Raw genomic sequence first — 23,478 nt, forward strand, 5'->3', positions numbered from 1 at the left:
CAATCTGTTGCCCAGGCTGGTCCTAAACTCCTGGTCTCAAGCAGTCCTGCTTTGGCCTCCCAAAGTGCTGGGATTACAGATGAGAGCCACCATGCCTGGCCAAGATGTCTTAAGATGTCTTTTTTTTTTTTTTTTTTTTTTTGAGATGGAGTCTCACTCTGTCACCCAGGCTGGAGTGCATTGGCCCCATCTCAGCTCACTGCAACTTCTGCCTCCTGGGTTCAAGTAATTATCCTGCATCAGCCTTCTGAATAGCTGGGACTGACTACAAGCACCAGCCAGCATTCCCGGCTAATTTTTAATATTTTTAATAAAGGCAGGGTTTCGACATATTGGCCAGGATGGTCTGGAACTCCTGACCTTGTGATCTGCCCACCTTGGCCTCCCAGAGTGCTGGGATTACAGGTGTGGGCCACTGCACTCAGCCAGTGTTTCTTATTTTAACAGTGGAGTTACATGCGTACATTGAATCAGCTTCCTTAACTTCCAGCATCTACCAGAAAGCACAGTCCGCTATAGTATCAAATTAGAGATGAACCAGAAGCTTTTTGGAGTGTGGATAGACAAAGTCATGTGGGATATCACATGTAATAAAGAGGTTTGAAAAACAAATTTGTTAATGCCATCTACTTTGATAAAAGAACTAAATGTAACACTCAGGACTTAGTGTTTGATATTTATCGCATCTGCAGACAGACCTCACTATACAGGTACAGTTGAACTGCTTTAATCTTTAGGAGTGTTTCCTCCCTGTTTATACCAGCTTTTCTGGTTTTGTGACGACTCCCTCCTCCCCTCCTTGTTTATGAGCTGTCACTGATGATCTAAAACATGTTTCCCTAGAATATCTTCCATAGTCCTAATTTGCCTGAAATTTGTTGTGGCCTCAGAATCAAAACATCTTAACTGTGTTCAGTGTTTCAAACAAGAGTAACCAGTTGTATATTCAGTGCTATATTATTTAATTCACAAGACATCAGAATTTGATTTTTTTATGCACTAAAAGGGTTTAGTTTTTTTTCTTTTTACATCTGAACTGGTTACCGTAGTTCTAGGAGGGGGTTTCATTTTAAAAGAATAGCCCATTGCAAATAAAACTATTTTAAACTATATATTTGTTTTAATTAGATTACACCACCACCTTCACTGTCAGATCCACTTAAAGAGCTTTTTCGGCAACAGGAAGTTGTAAGGATGAAACTACGTTTGCAACACAGTATTGAAAGGGTAAGAAATGTTTAAATTTATACTTATGCTAAAAATAACTGGGTTTAGCAATAAATTAAAATGGTCTGTAATTCTTTATTAGTGGATTTAAAAAATCTAGAACCATTTTGGGAAGTGGTTTGATTTTATCTTGGGCTTAATTAAATGGAAAAATTTTTAAGCCTATTTTAGGATAGCTGCTCCCATATTATAATCCATGTTGAGTATATTTTTAATATACGTCTCTAATAACTTATTATTTGTTGAATTTGTAGAGCTATAGCAGTAGATACCTAGTGGAACATTTGGATTTTCAAGTTTTGGAATTGTTGCTTGGTACCAGCTATTTTAGGGCTAAAGGGCAAAATACTTAAAAAGGGTATGCTTATTTGTCCACATAGTTCTGCCTTAGTATCTGTCTTCTGTTAGTTAGTCTTGGCATGAAATTACAGGAAGAAAAACCTATTCTAGCTATTTGTAGACATTATACTCATTTTGCTTGGCTTTACAAAAATATAACATGTTCTTAATCTTTGGGGAGGGTTGAGGGCCTCCAAAAATGTGATGTAAGCTACGATCCTTCTTCACAGAAATATATACATACTCATATATAAACAAAATTTATATGTAACTTCTTTGATTCATACATGATTGATTTTCCTGGCACAGGTTCTTAACTTTTTTCCTACTGTGGGCTTCTGTAACAGTCTAGGAAATTTGAAATCTCTTCTCAGAATTTTTAAATAAAATAAATTCATAGAATTACAAAGAGAAGCAACAAATAAAGAAGCACAATACAGAATTTAAAACACTGCATTACCCATTGACAATGAGCAACTTGTTAGCAATAAGAAGTTAGGTAATATAATACGCATCAATAGCTATTTCAACTATCAGACATTTAAAGCCACCTTCGCTGGGCGCGGTGGCTCAAGCCTGTAATCCCAGCACTTTGGGAGGCCGAGGCGGGTGGATCACGAGGTCGAAAGATCGAGACCATCCTGGTCAACATGGTGAAATCCCGTCTCTACTAAAAATACGAAAAATTAGCTGGGCATGGTGGCGCGTGCCTGTAGTCCCAGCTACTCAGGAGGCTTAGGCAGGAGAATTGCCTGAACCCGGGAGGCGGAGGTTGCAGTGAGCCGAGATCGCACCATTGCACTCCAGCCTGGGTAACAAGAGCGAAAACTCCATCTCAAAAAAAAAAAAAAGCCACCTTCAACATATATATTCATCTGTATACCTGTCCAGGTTACAGAAATCCTTGCCACCTTACAGTTAAGAATTCTTATTTGAATTGTGTAATTTATAGAACTTTAACAAATAATAGAATGATACCATCTTCCATTTATTTAACCAATAAATAATTTAGAATTGCAGAATACTCAAGGGTAACTTTAAATGTCTAACTGATATGAGAACAAACAACTTTACCTTGTGGTGACTCAGTAACTACTAGCTGCAGAATTGCTTAATCTTGGCCAGCTATGTCATACAAATATCTCTACACAGAACTGCAGTTAGGTGTCATATAGCAGCAGATCTCATAGCTGCAGGGATTTTGTTTTGTTCTGTTTTTTTGAGACACTCTCACTCTGTCACCCAGGCTGGCAGTGGTGTGATCATCACAGCTCACCGCAGCCTCAGCCTTCTAGGCTCAAACCATCCTTTTGCCTCAGCTTCCCAAGCTTGTAGCTGGGACTACAAGCATGTACCACCACACCCAGCTAATTTTTAAAAAAATTTTTGTGGAGATGGGGTCCCAGTGTGTTGCCCAGGCTGGTCTCCAACTCCCAGGCTGGTTTCTAACTCCCAGGCTTAAGCGGTCCTCCTGCCTTAGCCTCCCAGAGTGCTGGGATTATAGGCATGAGCCATCGTGGCCAGCCACGGCTGGAATTTTGAAGAAGAAATTAGTATTAAAATTTGAGGGAATATAACTACAACTGTAATACATTAATAAATTGGAAATATTTGTGATTTCTATGAATGACAAAGCTGCAGATAATTCTGATTCTACTGTGGTTTGTGGACATATTCATGATTGAAAGAAATGCCACTTGGAGGTTAGTGAAAATAAAGACAGAAGTTTTTTCCTAGCCAAGTTCACAGACTACTGTATCCCCATTCTATCCTCAGGCTTCTTGAGGGTGTAAGGACCTCAAGTTAAGAACTATGCTGTTCAAGGGTCATTTTCCCCACAGAAAATTGTAATATTTGAACACTATTCTAAATGAAAAAACAAAGTTTACAGCCAGAGTCCCTGGCCCATTTCCTCAGAACTTCCCAATGCCCCACTCTACCACCCCAGAAACTAAGAGGAAGCAAGACATTGGCACACCCGTAACCTATCCTTAGAAGACACTGTTTGAGAGGCTCTGCTCAAGGGATTTAAAAACACAAAATTAAGAATGCCGATAGAAAGTGTACTATTTGAATTTTCAGTTAAGCAACACTTATAATAAAATGACATCTTAATTATTTTAGGAGAGATACTTTAGAAAATGTATTTCTCAGCTGGGTGCAGTGGCTCACGCCTGTTATTCCAGCACTTTGGGAGGCTGAGGCAGGTGGATCGCCTGAGGTCAGGAGTTCGAGACCAGCCTGCCCAACATGGTGAAACTACATCTCTTCTAAAAATACAAAACTTAGTTAGGTGTGGTGGCAGGCATCTGTAATCCCAGCTACTGGAGAGGCTGAGGCAGGAGAATCACTTGAACCGGGCAGGCGGAAGTTGGAGTGAGCTGAGATCACATCATCACATTCTAGCCTGAACAACAGAGTTGAGACTCCATCTCAAAAAAAAACAGAAAATATATTTCTCACATAGTGTTTGCTTTTGAGGGATTTTTGGTTATTGCTCTTAATCTCTACAGGACTACAACCAACGTTTTAGGAAGATACTTATAGCTATTTTTTCTTTTGCATTAAGTTTTTGGATATGTATTACTTCAAGTTGTACTTTAAATTGTACTTAATAAATCATAAGTGTTAGGCCTACCTCTTTGAATCTTGTTTGTCACATAAGAATTAAGAAGTTAGGGCTGAGCACAGTGGCTCACTCCTGTAATCCCAGCACTTTGGGAGGCCAAGGTGGGTGGATCATCTGAGATCAGGAGTTCGAGACCAGCCTGAACAACGCGGAGAAAACCCATCTCTACTGAAAATGCAAAATTGGCCGGGCATGGTGGTGCTTGCCTATAATCCCACCTACTTGGGAGGCTAAGGCCAGAGAATCACTTGAACCCAGGAGGTGGAGGTTGCGGTGAACTGAGATTGTGCCATTACACTCCAGCTTGGGCAACAAGAGTGAAACACTTGTCTCAAAAAAAAAAAAAAAGAAAGTTAATTAGGACCATGTTTCTTTGTGGGTTTTATTTTTCATGAATTTAATTAAAATCTGCAATAATACATATTTGGATGTAATATGGCCTGTATTCTCCATGAGGAGAAGACCAAAGTTCCTGGGAGTTGAGAATGGAATGGGAAACATGGTGAGGAAGAGAAGGCTAGGAACATTCTTTGTATTCTCCCAGCCCAGCCTTCCAGGCAGGGCCAATAAAATGATATCTGTTACGAAATTTGTGAGTTTCTGGAGTCATTTTACCTCTCCGTGAAGTTCTAGCTAGCCACAGGTCCCAGGGTTATCTCCATTGATATTTAGGTAAAAGAATATAGTTAGGACCAGATGGCACAAGTCTGTAGCCAAGATTAGGATGGATTGGTATCTGCAGCTGGACCCCAGGAATTCTGAGTGCTAATGCAGATTGCCTAGATCATTTTATTAACCTCGTGGTAGAATGACTCTGCATATTACATAAGTAGTTTTGGGCCCCACTTAATACATTAAGGAAGGATTTTATTGTGATGTCAGAGGTTTACAAGTAGTTGATGTCAGTGTACAGTATGTTTTTTCTATAAAAATATTTATAGGCCAAGTATGGTGGCTCACGCCTGTAATCCCAGCACTTTGGCTAAGGAGGGCAGATCACCTGAGGTTGGGAGTTTGAGACCAGCCTGACCAACATGGAGAAACCCTGCCTCTGCTAAAAATACAAAATTAGCCGGGCGTGGAGGCGAATGCCTGTAATCCCACCTACTCGGGAGTCTGAGGCAGGAGAATCAATTGAACCTGGGAGCCAAGATTGTGCCATTGCACTCCAGCCTGAGCAACGAGCAAAACTCCATCTCAAAAAAGTAAAAAAAAAAACAAAAAACACATTTATTATAAAAAAGCTGCCAACACGGGGGATACCACTTCAGACCCAATAGAATGGCTGTTATCAAAAAGACAGATATAACAAGTGCTGGCAAGGTTCTGAAGAAATTAGCACTCTTCCATTGCTGATAGGAATGTGAAATGATACAGCTACTGTGGAACACAGTTTGGTGGTTCCTCAACAAGTTTAACAGAGTTACCAGATGACCCAGCAATTCCACTCCTACTTATTTACTGAAGAGAAATAAAAACATGCATCCTGAGTGTGAACGTTTATAGCAGCATTTAAAAAAATATTATCCCAAGATGTAAATAGCCTGTGGGGGAGGCAAAAGTTACCTCTACCATCTTAAGGTCTCCAGCTGGGCCTTAAGGTCACCTCAGCCTCCCAAAGCATTGAGATTACAGGTGAAAGCCACCATGCCTGGCCAGCATATTTTAAATGACTTTTATCTTACATCATCTGACATAGACAGATTAATAGGAGAAAATGTGCAGATTTATTTAATGTAAGATTTCTGTCACATGGGAACCACAGAAGTGGCAAACCTAAGTGATTTTATGCTAGGTTGAAGAAGGAAAGGCAGCTGTGGAAAAGTAAAATCTACTGGGAGGCTAAAGGAAGGTGAAACTTACTTTAACAAGGTCTGTTTGTACAGAATTCTCTTGGCCTTGACTCCCTGTCTCTGGTCACAAGAATGTTTCTTTCCTCCTAGTTTCAGGAGAGCATCTTTCCCATGGGATTTTTATCTCTGGCTTTCAGGTAGAAAAGGGGAGGTCAGAACACTCTTGAGCCTGCAGACTTCAAACTGCCTTTAGCTCTGAATAATCCTTATGCCAACGTGGCATATTTTGGAGTAGGATTTTCTGCTACCCTTCAAGCCCAAATGTCTCTCAACTGATGAATAAAATGTGGTGTATATTCATGCAGTGGAATATTATTCAGCCATAAAATGGAATAAAGTACTGATGCATCATGCTACAACATGAACCTTGAAATCATTATGCCAAGTGAAAGAAGCCAATCACAAAAGACCACATATGGCATAGTGTATGATTCCATTTATATAAATGTTCAAGATAGCTAATTCATAGAGACAAAAGTTAGATTCGTGGTTACTAGGAGAATAGAGGAAGGGGGTGCAGGGAATAAGGAATCTGCTAATGGACAGCAGGTTTCTTTTTGGCGTGATGGAAATGTTCTGGTGATGGTGGAACATCTTGGTAAATACACTAAAAGCCACTATTTTATGCCACCATGCTTTACAAAATAATTTTAAAATAGAGAAACTGCCAGTTTTCGAGAGAGAGGATGTATTTCTACTTTTGGAATACTGGGAGTTCTCAAATTTCTCAAGCCTACTGTGAAGAGAAGACTACTCTGAAATTTGAGTTCTTTAACTTATTTATTTGTTTGTTTATTGTAAAGATGGGGTTTTACCACTACACCTGGTCTAACAAATTGTTTTTGAATAAGATAAAATCGCTTAAAATATGCTGGCAAGGTATGTGGCTCACACCTGTAATCCCAGCACTTTGGGAGGCCAAGAAAGGAGGATCACTTGAACCCAGGAGATGGTGACCAGCCTGGGCAACATAGTAAGATCCCTGTTTCTACAAAAATTTTATAATAATTAGCCAAGTGTGGTGATCCATACCTATAGTACTAGATAATCAGGAGGCTGACGTGGAAAGATTGCTTGAGCCCAGGATTTCGAGATTACAGTGAGCTATGATCATGTCTGCAAACCATCCTAGGTGACAGAGTGAGAAGAGGCCAGGTACAGTGAGTGGTTCATGCCTATAATCTCAGAACTTTGAGAGGTGGGAGAATCACTTGAGCCCAGGATTTTGAAACCAGTCTGAGCAACATAGTGAGACTTTTTTTTTTTTTTAATTAGCAGGGCCTGGTGGCACACACCTGTAGTCCCAGCTACTCAGGAGGCTAAGGTCGGAAGATCGCTTTAGCCCAGGAGGTCAAGGCTGCAGTGAACTGTGATCACACCACTGCACTACAGCCTAGATGAGAGAGTGAGATTGTTCTTTAAAAAAAAAAAAGTGTTGAATTTATGTTTTTTTAATTCTTTATTCAACTAGGAAAAACTCATTGTATCCAATGAACAAGAAGTTCTGCGAGTTCATTACAGAGCTGCAAGAACACTGGCAAATCAAACACTGCCATTTAGTGCTTGTACTGTTTTGCTGGATGCTGAAGTATACAATGTACCATTGGACTCTCAGGTAAAATGTTTGTTGATACATTTAGAAAGAATGCTCTCAAAAAATGCAACTTGGCTATTTTTAGGATCTGTTTCCATAGAAGGAACTTGACTTCGACAATCATTAAAGGTCAAAGAAGAAAAACAACTCTTAAGCCAGAGTACTTCCAGATCAGCTGATCTTCCATTTTCTAAAGCACTCTAAACCTTCGGTTTTTATTAGAAAAGCAGATGATCACAAAACACCTGTGTGTTTAGGATAGTGCCCATACAGGTATGGTCATTTGTTTCTAAAGTGAATGTTTATACCTTTAGTTCTGACCTCCAGGCAGCTAGAAAGCTATTGTACACTGAAAAATAGTGCAGCTAGATGGTACCTCTAGGTTGTGACAGTCCTAAAAACAGAGCGAGGCTCCTGGTTTGACCATGAATGTTGGTGGAATACATGAATTGTGAAAGACTGAAGAAATATCTTCAATAAAATTTACTGCCACATATAAATTACATGAACTCGGACCAGCCATATTAGTTTTCAGACTTTTTTAATGGCTCATAAACCAGAATGAATTCATTGGTTAGGAAAGAAAGAATTTAATGATTAAAAATTTCAAAATAAACAGTGAAGGATTACCACCTGAAAACAGACTAGGAAATGCTGTTTTAAAGGAAATTATCTAGTAATACAAAGGATAATAGGGTCTATCACAGAAAAATATTTTTAGACTCTTCTGAGCTTTATTTTTTTCATCTATAAAAAAATCAAGATTGAACTAGATCGGTAGGTTTCAAACTTAAGGCACCAGATGGGCATGGTGGCTCATGCCTGTAATCCCAGCACTTTGGGAGGCCAAAGTGTGCAATTGCTTGAGCTCAGGAGTTCAAGACCAGACTAGGAAACATGGCGAAACCCTATTTCTACCAAAAAAAATACAAAAATTAACTGGGTGTGGTGGGGCACACCTGTAGTTCCAGCCACGAGAGAGGCTGAGGTAGGAGGATCTCTTGAGCCTGGGAGGTCGAGGCTGTAGTGAGCTGTGATTGCACCACTGCATTCGAACGTGGTCAACAGAGTGAGACCCTGTCTCAAAAAAAAAAAAAAAAAAAAAAAAAAAAAAAAAAAAAAAAAACCCTAAAGCACTAACTGTTTTTCAAATGAAAGTGTTCAGAGATATCTGAGGATGCTATGAACATTAGATCTCTTCAGAAAGAACTGTGTGACTAAGGAAATAGGCACCAGAGAGGCCACTGAGGGACTTTCTAGAACTTTTATACTTAAATATGTTTAAAGGGAAGAATGGATGGTTTTTAATAACTGCAATTAACAGTTTAACCATGTTCTTATAGGCTGTACTAGACACTGTGGTATCTTGAGGTCTTTTTAAGTTTTGAACAGTTAGAGAGTAATGAGTTTTAGAGCAATATAAGTTGAGGTTTATAATCAAGTTACAAGGAAAAGTCTCTTGGAGATTTCTACTTCAGAATGGTTGAGTGAACATACACACCTGTTGATTTCTTCTTTCTCCGAAAACTCTTTGAAATGACGAAAGACGGCCAGGTGAGGTTGCTCATACCTGTAATCCCAGCACTTTGGGAGGCCAAGGCAGGTGGATCTTGAGGTCAGGAGTTCAAGACCAGCCTGACCAACATGGAAAAACCCCATCTCTACTAAAAATACAAAATTAGCTGAGCGTGGTGGCACACACCTTTAATCCCAGCTTCTCAGGAGGCTGAGGCAGGAGAATCATTTGAACCCAGGACATGGAGGTTGCAGTGAGCCAGATTGTGCCACTGTACTCTAGCCTGGGCAACAGAGTAAGACTCCATCTCAAAAACAAAGAAATGGCAAAAGACATAAAAGTAAAAAGCCTGACATGGTGATGTATCCCTGTAGCCCTAGCTACTCCAGGTGGCTAAGGTGGGAAGATCAATTAAGCCAAGGAGTTCCAGCCTGCAGTGAGTTATGATTATGATACTGCACTCCAGCCTGGATGACAGAGCAACATTCTGTTTCTTAAAAATAATTAATTAAGAATAAAAAATTCATAGCAGAGCTGGAAATTGAGGTGGGAAACTATTAGACAAAAACATTAAGAAATTCCTGATCACATTTAAAATAGATGAAAACATATTGGTAATCAAATACAGCAGAGCTGAGGAAAGCCTAGTCTCATATAGATTAAAAAGAGAATTTCAAAAATAAATGCATTTTACTAGAAAAATATAAATTTTCAATTTTAAAGGGATTTTGATAACTTGAATAATTCATTTTACCCTGCCCCAGATTTTCTTAGTGATCCAGACTACCTGACTTTAGATTAAATTAAGCTTGATAAGATCCTTTTGTGGATCATAAGCCTGATGATTGAGTTTTCATACTGTATGAGACAGGCCTCTCTCAAACCTTGTTGCAGTGAGCACACATTACCTGTCTGACATGGAGGAAGAAATTGATGAGATACCAAAATGTGAGGCGTATTCTCTTGACATAGAGAAACTTGCCCTAAAAACATTTTTGCATTTTTGGTGTCTTACTTAAATATGGAACTGTTACCCACCCTTTTACAGCTGGCTTTAGAGTACAAGGTCTCAAGTAGCAGGCATATTTCCTATGGGAGTAGGCATTGAAAGAACTAAAGGGAAAAAAGTTTACTTTTCTTTAGGTAGGGCTTAGATTGTCCATTAGTCTACTGTCTTACTGTTACTTCTTCCTTTTCGAAATAAATTTATGTGAGCACCTGAAATGTGGTAAAGAAAAATAAATAAACAAACTTGTAATATTTAAAAGTCAACAATAAAATGTTAAATAGTCAAAACATCTAACTTGGGGCCCAAGGAAGAAATTATAGCTGCTAAAAATGTGAGTAGTGTGAGTGTGAGGGCTACCTGCTACCTGAATGTCACTTTGATGCACTGGTAGTGGTAGTAATTGGAGTGAGTGCTGCATTGAGTGCTTCCTGTGTGCCTAAGCATTATGGTGAGGGCTTTATAGACACTTTTCATTCTCAAAACAAGCTGAAGAGGTACCGTTAACACATTTTACATAGTATAACACTGAGACTGTATAATTAGTTCAAGATTGCATAGTAAGGTACAGAGCTGAAATTTGAATATAGCCTGTGTTAATTCCAAAACTGGTATTCTTTTTTCTTTTTTTTTTTTTGAAATGGAGTTTCACTCTTGTTGCCCAAGCTGGAGTGCAATAGTGCAATCTTGACTCACTGCAACCTCCGCCTCCTGGGTTCAAGCGATTCTCCTGCCTCAGCCTCCCAAGTAGCTGGAATTACAGGCATGTGCCACCACACCCAGCTAATTTGTTTTATTTTTAGTAGAGATGGGGTTTCTCTATGTTTGTCAGGCTGGTCTCAAACTCCTGACCTCAGGTGATCTGCCCACCTCAGCCTCCCAAAGTGCTGGGATTACAGGCCTGAGCCACCACACCCGGCCTCAAAACTGGTATTAAGTGTTGATAAAGCATTTCTTCATGAGCACCCTAGAGATTGGTCCTGGAAGAAATGTTGGCCTCAAAAGCAGCTCTCTCCCACCTGGATACTTTTTGTCCCTACAGATAGTAAACTTTAACATTAAAATTGTCTGTCATTGATTATACAGTAATAATGTCACAGGCACAGTACTTAATATAACATGCCTTTTTGAGGAACATCTTTGATTTAGAACAATAGGAATCTATTGTTAATAACTAAACCTATCATTCCAAGAATTCTAATAACCAATCTGCTTATACAATATGAAAATAAAATTTACCAACTTCAATAGTATTCCATTTATATATTTTTCAAAATATATTTTCATCATTACTAAGGGGCATATACCATAAAAATATTATAATGACATAGATTTTAAAGTGGTTTATTGTATTTATAATATTCAACTTTTCTCTTTTAGTCTGATGACAGTAAAACTTCTGTGAGGGATCGCTTTAATGCAAGACAATTCATGTCTTGGTTACAAGATGTGGATGATAAATTTGACAAATTAAAGGTATGTATGTTTAGAAGTCAGTTTAAATGAATGCTTCCTCCTCCTTAAAAAAAATCTTTACAGCTGTATTGGGGAGACATAATTAGGAGGGGAAAGAATGGTTAATCATGAATCCTCACACTGGGCCACAATTGGAAAGATAAAGACCACAAGTCCGTTTTAAGAACTAATATAGTATGAAAGAGGAAACTGCCACAGAAAATGCAGTTTCCAGTATGGGTCTTCATGCTTATTATCCAGTATACCTGTCAGGTTATAGCTTGAACAAATGAAAGAATAGGAGAATGGTAAGAAAAGGAATATAATTTTCAAATAATCTATAAAGCAAATCATTTGATTTGAGATTTTGAAATAATATTTTCAAATTAAAATCTATAACAGCAGTCCCAACCTTTTTGACACCAGGGACCAGTTTTGTTTAAGACAATTTTTCCATGAGTGAGCGTGGGAGGATGGTTTTGGGATGAAACTTCCACTTCAGATCATCAGGCATTAGATTCTCATAAGGAGCATGCAACCTAGATCCCTTGCATGTGCAGTTCACAATAGGGTTTGAGCTCCTAGGAGAATCTAATGCCACAGTTGATCTAACAGGAGGCTGAGCTGAGATGGTAATGCTCCTGTGGTGTGGCCCAGTTCCTAATGGGTCATGGAGCGGTACCAGTCTGGGGATTGGGGACCCTTGCTGTATAAGATGAAAACGAAGTTGCAGACCCGGAAATAGTATGTGTGTACAAACAGGGTAAAACAGAAATGGACTTACAGGCTGGTGTGGCGGTTCATGACTGTAATCCCAGCACTTTGGGAGGCCTAGATAGGCGGATCACCTGAGGTTAGGAGTTTGAGACCAGCCTGGCCAACATGGTGAAGCCCCATCTCTACCAAAAATTTAAAAATTAGCCAGGCGTGGTGGCACATGCCTGTAGTCTCAGCTGCTTGGGAAGCTGAAGCAAGAGAATCACTTGAACCCAGGAGGCAGAGGTTGCAGTGAGCCCAGATCTCACCACTGCACTCCAGCCTGGGAGACAGCAAGACTGTGTCTCAAAAAAGAAAAGAAAAGAAATGGGTTTGTAATGCAAATGCTTTTTATGCTCCTGATATGTCCATCTTAGTCCCTAAAGAAACTGGATGAGATTAATTTTTAAACAAAGCAAAGTTAACAGAATAATCAAGTAACTCTTCTCTTCTTTAAATAGACCTGTCTTTTAATGAGGCAGCAACATGAAGCTGCGGCTTTAAATGCTGTCCAGAGATTAGAATGGCAGCTCAAACTCCAGGAACTTGATCCTGCCACCTATAAATCTATCAGCATTTATGAAATCCAGGAGTTTTATGTTCCCCTTGTTGATGTTAACGACGACTTTGAATTGACTCCTATATAGCAGTCAGTACTTCCTGATGATATTATCTTAAACTGGTGATGCTTAAGCATTATACTGTGGAATACTGCCTTTTGACAAAAATACTCATGCCTTTACAATTGTTAGTAAAGTTCAATTATAGTTGGTTATGTAGTAAACACTGTCATTTTATAAAAAATGAGAATTATTTTGGATCTTAGATCCAAACACAGTTTCTAATAGAAAACTATTATTTATATTGGAAAAGGTAACTATTGCATTACAGCATGTTGGCAGACTGGTAGATATTTAAAAAGTTGAGAATCTGCTAACAGCGCTGGAAGTTGTTAGCACTCTTGAGTAATGAGATAACCACTAGTATTCAAATCTCTTTCAGGTTTTAATAAAAATGCATCAATAAACTAAAAGGGTCAGTTCCTACCAAATAGTTTCTAATGTGGGAGAAAAACTTGGCACAAAATTTCTTCAGTTTATTATATCTGTAAATTATTGTACAGTTTTCTTTTTGAAAAGTTTTAATATTGTCTTCCTTTTTAATAACTTATTTTATACATATTGTGCAGATGTAAATCTTGTAATTAATGGTCAAACTGTATACAAAGGGATTGGTAGTCAAAACATGTACAAAGAAGTAACTGTAAAACTGTTTTGTCTCTGTTTTATTGGACCAAAGTTGTGGTTTGTATGGAGTGTAGTGGTAGTGTGTACAGGTACAAGACTTTTAAATACGGCATGCATGTGTTTCAGTTAGCTTGTTTTCATCATCATAACTGCAAAGATTGTGGCTTAGTTGTATTGCATGCTTCCTATAATTTAACTCTCTCCATAATTGATGCCTGCAACAGTGTAAGGCACTTCATACTAGTTTCCTCTAGTAGATCTGTGACTTACTGTGTTTAGACTTAGTCATACAAAAAAACTTAGCTCTTTTTTCATCTCACAGTAGAGCCTATTTCCCCAGGAAAAAAAAAAAATGCCTTTGAATGAAAAGTCTGAAATTGTAAATGTCTATTTTAATATTCAACTATGAAAGAATCTGTGAATATATGTAAATATGTTTAATAAATTTTATTGGTCATGTTAAATCATTGAAAACTTTTTTACATTGCTTAATGTTTTAAGCTTAATAGCCTTTGCACTTTTAAAATAAAAACTGAGTATGCAAATCAAAAAAAGATATTTGGTAGTCAAAATAAGTAAAAGAAATATAGGAATATTCCAGTCGATCTCTGAAATGTTTATGAAAGACGAGTTCATATGTTAATATGTATTTTTTCCTTGTATCAAGATACAAAACATAATTTGCAAAATTTTATAATTGAAATAAAACTTGGTATGCTGTTTTATAATAAATTAGCAATATACTTAGGAAAAATCCATTTTCTCCTATAACATGATGTAAATTAAATATTCAGGAATATTTCAGGTCTGAAATCTGCTGCTGAACTTGTTAGACATTTTTGAAAGGAAAATTAGGTTAGTGCACAATTTATCATAAGTATATGAGGTAAAATTTGTGAAACTTTCCACAATAGTTTCTTGAATTATGATACTAATGTTTTCTATTCCCATAGAGCAAAGTGAGCAAATATGTGAGGAATGAAGTGATCTAGGACAAGCTGGAAATTCCAGCTAGTAGGAGAGAATGTAAATGTTTTTGAGTGCAAAGGTACATATTAAGCTTAGGGATTTTTGAATTTTTACATCAATTCATATTTTAATTTTTACTGTACTTGGCATGCGCAATAAAGCAGCACATGTAAAAAAAGATACATAGTGCAAGGACTTTATTATAAAGGTTGAATTTAGTTTTCTTTAGAAATTTAGGCGAGAGATTTTGGCCTTTTTTATTGGATAAATGGGGCCAGAAAGGCAGGGTAGATTTTGAAGCACTGGTTCTGTTGAAGTTAAGTTTATTAAGCCTGGGAACATTAAAAGCTAATTTATAAAAGCAATACTTTTTAATATGAGAACTTACTGCAAAGTTTGTTTATACTTTTGCCTAAAAAGGAAATTTGATGGGTTAGTGTGGCAAATTGTAAAAATCAAAAACCAAATAATTGAGCTTTGAAGTTATAGAAAATCAGAGAGGGTTAAGCTTATAGAGCATTTTGTACTGATGGTTGCTGGGAAATAGTTGGGCCAAACAGAACAAGCTTCAGAAGAGAAAAGCCAGCAAGCAGGAATCTGGTGAATTTTAGTCATCCAGCTTTTTAGTCTTAATCACAGTTCTCACGCTCTTCAGTACCTCAAAAAGCTGGAGCCTCTCTGCCACGATTATGCTTCTACAAATTTCCTTTGTAAAGAGACTCAAAGCTAATGATAGCTTAAAAGAAAAGTTAATGCCTTCTCATTGGAAATATATACTCAAATAAGTAGTTAAGGGCTTTTGGTATTAAAGATATTCTGAAGCTCTGAAATGCTAGAAAAAAACTTGGAATGGAGTATATGCCTGAAAAGGTTTTGGATTCAGAAAGAAAAATAAAGGATGATTAGTTTAATCAGCGATTCTTTTTAAATTATTCAAATATCATGAACGAAATACTAAATTGTACCTAAGGATTTGTATTTCTTTAAAATTTGTTCTAAATATCTGTTTAATAAATGACTAGTTGATATTTGTGCATGTTATTTAATAAAGAGTTATATTTTTATAGAAAAAAAGAGTGAAATGTGTGCTAAATGTTCTTTACTTAATTTTACTTGGGCAGCTAGCAAAATTGCAGAAATATTCATCCTGGGGAAAAAAACAGCCTTTCAAGAATTAGCCTTTCAAGTTCAAATCTATTTAGTAATGAGAAGTCTCACAAGTGAATTTTTAGGCACGCCTCAGACATTTTAGGTTCTAGACCATCTCAGTAAAGCAAATACCACAATAAAGCAAGTCAAGAGGACTTGGTTTCACAGTGCATATAAAAGTTTTGTTTATACTATAGTCTATTATGCAGTAGCATTATGTCTAAAAATAGGTACCTAAGTTTAAAAATACTTCATTGCTATAAAATGGTAATGAAGTCAGCACGTGCTATTGGAAAAAGGGCACCAATAAACCTGCTTGATGCAGGGTTGCCACAAACCTTCAATTTGTAAAAAACTGCAATATGTACAAAGCACAATAAAGCAAAGCACAATAAAACAGGATTGCCTGTATTAGACATGCTGCAAACTTCATAATTGGAAACATCTCAAAGACTCCATGAAGCTAATTTGAATGAGACTTAACAATAAGACAGTTATTTTAGAAACTGAATGCAGAGCTAAATACATACTTTTCCAAAAAGCAGTATTTTTTATTGTCTCTGGTATCTTAAAACATAAAAACCCAAATTTTTATATAGAAGAAATTGACTGTAAAACTCAATGTTTAAAGGAAGCATTTTCACATTTTTTAAAATTATTTGTAAGTATTTAGGGCAAAATTATTCTTACAAGAGATAGTAATGCAAAAGCTTGCATGAAGTTTAGTGGTTAAGATACCTTGTCATTCATTCTCTCTCTCTCTCTCTTTTTTGAGGCAGAGTTTCTCTCTGTTGCCCAGGCTGGAATGCAGTGGTGCCATCTCGGCTCACCACAATCTCCACCTCCCAGGTTCAAGCGATTCTCCTGCCTCAGCCTCCCAAATAGCTGGAACTACAGATACATACCACCATGCCCAGCTAATTTTTTAATTTTTCATAAAGATGGGGTTTCACTACGTTGGCCAGGCTGGTCTCAAACTTCTGACCTGGTGATTCCCCTGCCCTGGCCTCCCAAAGTGCTGGGATTACAGGTGTGAGCCACCACACCAGGCTCTTGTAATTCATTCTTTAAGTGACTTGGGAGTCATCTTTTGCCTAAAATAAAATTTTATTTTAAGCCTCCAAAAAAATAGTCACCCAAAATATTTCCAGTCAGTAAAATCAGAATTCATAGAAGAAACTGAGGCAAATTAATTCCATTAGTCAAAATGGCTTAAAAAAAAAATGTGTTAACATAAAAAGCAAAAAGTACAATTTTGAAAAAAAATACGGGGTTTTTCCAGTGGTTAAATGCTATATAATGACTACAAACAATACAGTTTTTTTGTACATGGACAGTATCTTCATAAAAGAAAATAAGCCAATATGGTGAAACCTTTTCTCTACTAAAAATACAGAAATTAGCCAGGCAAGATGATGCCCACTTGTAGTCCTAGCTATTTGGGAGGTTGAGACAGGAGAATTGGTTGCAGTGAGCCAAGATCATGCCACCGCACTGCAGCTTGGGCAACAGAGAGAGACTCCCATCTAAAAAAAAAAAAAAAAAAATATATATATATATATATATATATATATAGTGTATAAATGTCAGACAGGGTCTTACTCTGTTGTCTAGGGTGGAGTGCAGTGGCACAGTCATGGCTCACTGCGGCCTGGACTCCTGGGCTCAGTTGATCCTCCCATCTTAGCCTCCCAGGTAGCTGGGACTACGAGCATGCACCACACCCAGCTAATTTTTTTGTATTTTGTAGAGATGCGGTTTTGCCACACTGCTCAGGCTGATCTCAAACTCCTGGGCTCACGTGATCCTCCCACCTTGGCCTCCCAAAGTGCTGGGATTACAGGCATGAGCCACCGCACCCAGCCTAAAATTTCTAACCTAAAGATGAATAATGCAGTCTTTGCATGGGGATTCAGTTTTATTAGGTCCATTAGTTACTCAAGAGAACTGAACAAATACATAAAGTATGTTTATTAATTCTGTTGAGCTTTTAAATGCATTTTTTAAAAATTGCATTCCATATCCACATATCTGACTAGTACTAGATATAAAGCTCTTATGTAGCCATGTTTTTTTTTCTCACCTTTTTAAAAAAGTGTATCATACGTAGCATGTGTTTACAAGTTTAAAAGGCACCGCCTGTGTACCCATCACTCAGCTTAATATTTATCAGTAACTTTCTCAGTTTTTTTTCCCGTTGTTTTAGTCTATATTCAATGAAATTACCCAGATCTTAATTCTAGGCAGTTTGATAAATCCTGACGAAGGTAAACACACACATTACCATCACCTAAATTAAGATATTGTAAAACATTTCCACTACCCTAGAAAGTTCACTCGCCTCTCTCTAGTCACTACCCGTGAGGCAGCCACTGTGCTGATTTCCTATCACCATATATTAGTTGTACCTAGCCTTGAACTTCATAGAAATAGAATCATACATACTGTCTTGTGTCTGCCTTGTTTCTCTCAAAAGGTTTTGAAATTCATCCATGTTGCACGTATCAGTAATGAGTCGTAACTTATTAATGAGTAGTAGTATGTTGTACAAATTTGTTTATTCATTCTCTTGTTGGTATTTGGATTGTTTCCAGTTTGGGACTATTGTTAATAAACCTGTGAATATGCAAGCCTATTTTGTGGACATATTTTTTCATTTCTCTTCAGTACATACCATGGTGTACAAATACTATGTCATAGAGTAAGTGCATGGAGCGGTGGCTTATGCCTGTAATCCCAGCACTTAGGGAGGCTGAGGCAGGCGGATCATTTGAGGTCAGGGGTTCAAGACCAGCCTGATCAACATGGGGAAACACTGTCTCTACAATACAAAAATTAGCTGGGTGTGGTGGTGTGCAACTATAATCCCAGCTACTTTGGAGGCTGAGGCATGAGAATCACTTGAACCTGGGAGGCAGAGGTTGCAGTGAACCAGGATCATGCCACTGCACTGCACTCCAGCCTGGGCAACAGAGCAAGACTCCATCTCAGAAAAAAAAAAAAAGGAAAAAAACAGTTTTCAATAGCAGTTGTAATATTTTATACCCCTACCAGCAACCAGTAGAAGGCCCAGTTACTCTGAATCCCCATCAATATTTGGTACTGACAATCTTCAGTTTCAGCCATTCTCCTAAATGTGTACTGGTATCTTGGGGTTTTATTTTCTATTTCTCTGGTAATTAAAGAGATTGAGAATACCTTTTCATATGCTTATTGGCCATTTATACATCTTATTTTGTGAAATGTCCTATTTTGCATATTTTTAATTGGGTTGTCTTATTATTCATTTGTAGGAATCTTTTAAAAGCATAAAAGTCCTTTGTCAGGTACAATTGTCATGAATGTTTTTACCCCGTGTGTGGCTTGCCTTTACATATTTCTTAGCAACTAGTTTCCTCACCTTTTAACAACACCTTTACACTGATAACGATTGTCCCAGAGTATTTAGTGAATGTCTTAATAGTCACCCCAGAAACCAATCTTTGCCCTTTGATAACTAGCAATCATGAGGCCACATGGGTACACAATACCTGTAGGTCTCTTAGGAGCACCACCTCTAATCATTTTACAGCCATTTGTATTTTACTCTTAAGAAGTTTTCAAAACCTCCTCCTGAATTAACCTATTACGTCTTGACACCTTTTCCATATTGTCTGGATTGTAGAACAAGTCTTTAAGTCATTCTTAAAAACACACAGTATTATCACGAAAAAGCCCAGTATCATAAGTGAACTTTAGGAAGGAGATGAATTGTCTAAACCAGATGTGGGCAAGTTTCCAGCCCTCCTGCTGCTTCACATACATCTATACATGAAATCAACCAGCACACACTTAGGACTTCATGGGGTGTGTCAGGGTCTGTATCACTTGAGAATTTACACAGCATTTACTTAGGTCACCAGTTCTCAAAACATTTTGGTCATAATACCCTCTGGACTCCTAGAGTACTTTGAGAGCTTTCGTCTCTGTAAGATATCTTGATATTTAGTATATTAAAGATTAAAACAATTTTATAGAATATTAATCAGTAAACCCATTTGTGTTTATTTTTATAAATATATTTCCAAAACTAAAAATCAGGAAAGTACATTATTTTACATTTTGGCAAATCTTCTTAATATCTAGCCTAATAGGAGATTGCTGGAATTTCGTTTCTACTTCCACACTCAGTGTGTCAGGATCTGTTTTGGTTTTTGCTTTTTGGTTGTTAAAATATGACATCACAAATATGTAATAGGAAAAGAAATATTTTAATAGATTTTTAGATAATTATGGGCATTATTCTTTAATTCCACATAAAAACATGACAAGCAGTTTCTAAAAGGTTAGTTGCCTTGTGGAATGTGAAACCATATCCATGAGCTTTTATGAACTTTTCCTAATTCTGTTACATTAAAATTCATTGGACTGTCTTGTACTTTGAATGGATTTTTTGCCAATGCATTGTTTTGTACCATCATGACTTCATCATTTGGAAAATAGTATTTCACTGAAATACACAGATCTTCCAAATCCTGACAACTTTCATTATACAATATCAAAAAAAATTCACATTTGTATCACGAGTGATCTCATCAGAAAAATCGTTTAAGTAGTGGGAAGCTGTTAAACTCTAGGTGACATACACAAGCTTTCCAAAATTCTAGTTTTCACTTGAAAGCACAGGCTTTCTCATTGGCAATATTTGCCATTGTTTTCCCTAAAGTGACATGCTTGCTTCATTTATCTTCAAGTATATGTCTGTGAAGGAGCCACGTGTCCATAACTGCAACCTGCTGGAGTCTGGCCACACACCATACAGAGGCCAAATGCTAGAAGCAGATGTGATAAAAGGAAAGCAACTTTTTTTTTTTCTTGAGATGGAGTCTCACCCTGTGGCCCAGGCTGGAGTGCAATGGTGTGATCTCAGCTCACTGCAACCCCCGTCTCCCAGATTCAAACAATTATCCTGCCTCAGCCTTCTGAGTAGCTGGGATTACAGGCGCCTGCCACCACGCCCAGCTAATTTTTTTTTTTTTTTTTTTTTTTTTTCGTAGAACCAGGTTTTCGCCATGCCGGCCAGGATGGTCTCGAACTCCTGGCCTCAAGTCACCCACCAACCTCGGCTTCCCAAAATTCTGTGATTACAGTTTTTTGTTTTTTTTTTTTTTTTTCTTTGAGACCGAGTCGCTCTCTGCTGCCCAGGCTAGAGTGTAGTGGTGCAATCTCGGCTCACTGCAACCTCTGCCTCTCAGTTTCAAGAGATTCTCCTGCCTCAGCCTCCTGAGTAGTTAGGTTTACAGTCATGTGCCACCACACCCCTGTTGACACAACTGCCCTCTGGAACAACACTTCTGGTAAGAAAAATATTCCACAGATGTGTTATAAACAGGTAATATAAATAACGATTTAAATATACATTCTCTAATGGGCTAAACAAAAAAAAATATGATATTAGAGAAGAACAAATAGATCGAATTGGGAGAATTCTGAAACAGATCCATATATATTGAACTTTCGTGCTATGATATATAGCCAGTATTTCTGATTGGTGTGTAAAAGACAGACAATGATTGATTATATATGGCATTGGGTCAGTTGGAGGACATAAAACGATAGATCCCTATTTCTTTTTTTTTTTTTTCTTTAAAGACGGGGTTTCACCATGTTGGTCAGGCTGGTCTTGAATTCCCGACCTCAGGTGATCCGCCTGCCTTAGCCTCCCAGAGTGCTGGGATTACAGGCGTGAGCCACCGTGCCCGGCCTAGATCCCTATTTCATGACAAATTCAAATAAAACCTCATATTGTAAATCAAAAATAAAATTCCAAGCCTCCCAACCATCTGAATGGACCCCTCCTCTTGGCCAAGGACTTTCCAAAGATAACCTGAAAAACTAGTTCAGGCCATGGTGGGAAGGGGGAGTCAGACACCAATTATTACACCCTCCTCCCTTTTAGAATTCAGGCCCAGCTTAAAACAGGTCTTAAGACTGCCAAAGAAGATTCTTTGTAACAATAAGATACCAAATTCCAGCCTGACTTTAGTATAGCATTACATGACAGATATTGGGCAAAGAAATTGAAGTGTTTACCCCAAATTATGTTTCTTTGCCATATCTTGAAGTAGTCTTGCAAGGCTGTCTTTTGTGGGGAAAATTTACATTCTGAAGAGAATCCACTTCCTTTTCCAGGCCTTTTTCCTGATCTGAAAGAGAATCAGCTCTTGATAAGACACATTTACAGGCTGGGCGCAGTGGCTCACAACTATAATTTCAGCACTTTGGGAGGCCGAGGTGGATGGATCACCTTGGGTCAGGAGTTTGAGATCAATCAGCCTGGCCAACATGGTGAAACCCCATCTCTACTAAAAATACAAAAAAATCAGCCAGGTGTGGAAGCACACGCCTGTAATCCCAGCTACTCAGGAGGTTGAGGCAGGAGAATTGCTTGAACCCAGGAGGCGGAGGTTGCAGTGAGCTGAGATGGCACCATTGCACTCCAGCTGGGCAGCAAGGGCAAAACTCCATCTCAAAAAAAAAGGCCAGTGCAGTGGCTCACAATTGTAATCCCAGCACTTTGGGAGGCCAAGGCAGGCAGATCATGAGGTCAGATCGACACCATCCTGGCCAACATGGTGAAACCCTGTCTCTACTTAAAATACAAAAATCAGATGGGTGTGGGAGCACACACCTGTAATATCAGTTACTTGGGAGGCTAAGGCAGGAGAATAACTTGAACCTAGGAGGTGGAGATTGCAGTGAGCTCAGATTGTGCTACTGCATTCCAGCCTGGTGACACAGCGAGACTCCATCTCAAAAAAAAAAAAAAAAAAAAAAAAAAAAAGACATATTTACAATCTATTCTGTCTGCAGCCTGCTACTGGAGGCTTCCTCTGCATAATGGGAAGTTGGTTTCCACAACCCCTTATCTTAACCCAGACGTTCCCCTCTATTGATTCTAGGTTTTAGACAATAACTTCACTCTTTCAACGAATTGCCAGTCAGAAAATCTTTGAACTATGACTTGAAGCCCTTGCATTGAGTTGTCCTTTCATTCTAGACCATACACCTTCCATGTATTGATTGATGTCTCCCCAAAATATTTGAAACCAAGCTGTAGGCCAACCACCTTGGGCACATGTCTCAGGATCTCTTGAGGTTTGTGTCACAGGCCATTGATTACTTGTATTTGGCTCAGAATAAATCTTTTCAAATATTTTACAGAGTTTGACTCTTGTCAACAATATAGATGAAGGATAAACTGTTCATTCAGCAGTTTTTTTTTAGCCCTTACTATGTGCCAGGTGTTATGCTAGGCACCAAATAGGTGTGGCCTCTGCCCTTACAGAACTGAAGTCCACATGTAGAGGGATTATAGAATTTGTCATTCACACTGGGGCATTTTTAGTGAGTGAAAGGAAGCTCTATTAAAAAGCACATTGGCCAGGCGCAGTGGCTCACGCCTGTAATCCCAGCACTTTGGGAGGCTGAGTCAGGTGGATCATGAGGTCAGGAGATGGAGACCATCCTGGCCAGCATGGTGAAACCCCATCTCTACTAAAATACAAAAAAATTAGTTGGGCATGGTGGTATGTGCCTGTAGTCCCAGCTGCTTGGGAGGCTGAGGCAGGGGAATTGCTTGAACCCAGGAGGCGAAGGTTGCAGTGAGCAGAGATCGTGCCACTGCACTCCAGTCTGGCTACAGATCAAGACTCCGTCTCAAAAAAAAAATAATGACAGTAGGTGTAAATAGAGTCTG

General features: G+C 38.3%; 1 protein-coding gene and 1 non-coding gene across 8 annotated transcripts in view; both read left to right on the forward strand.

The window, feature by feature from the left end:
- The window catches only part of ANKRD12 (ankyrin repeat domain 12), a 146,451-nt gene extending 132,365 nt beyond the window's left edge, over nucleotides 1-14,086 (forward strand). For all 7 annotated transcript variants that reach the window (XM_010335573.3, XM_010335575.3, XM_010335574.3 and 4 more), the window contains 4 exons: nucleotides 1,129-1,227; nucleotides 7,520-7,663; nucleotides 11,545-11,640; nucleotides 12,837-14,086. In XM_010335573.3, the coding sequence (XP_010333875.3) occupies nucleotides 1,129-1,227; nucleotides 7,520-7,663; nucleotides 11,545-11,640; nucleotides 12,837-13,022 (525 nt within the window). In that variant the 3' untranslated portion in view covers nucleotides 13,023-14,086. The remainder of the gene's footprint in view (nucleotides 1-1,128; nucleotides 1,228-7,519; nucleotides 7,664-11,544; nucleotides 11,641-12,836) is intronic.
- On the forward strand, nucleotides 9,976-10,076 carry LOC120361744 (small nucleolar RNA U13). Its single transcript, XR_005577876.1, has one exon. It is a non-coding gene; the product is annotated as a small nucleolar RNA U13 (small nucleolar RNA).
- Nucleotides 14,087-23,478: the final 9,392 nt, after the last annotated feature.

Source organism: Saimiri boliviensis, chromosome 13, assembly GCF_048565385.1.
Source record: "Saimiri boliviensis isolate mSaiBol1 chromosome 13, mSaiBol1.pri, whole genome shotgun sequence".
Classification (NCBI taxonomy): domain Eukaryota; kingdom Metazoa; phylum Chordata; class Mammalia; order Primates; family Cebidae; genus Saimiri; species Saimiri boliviensis.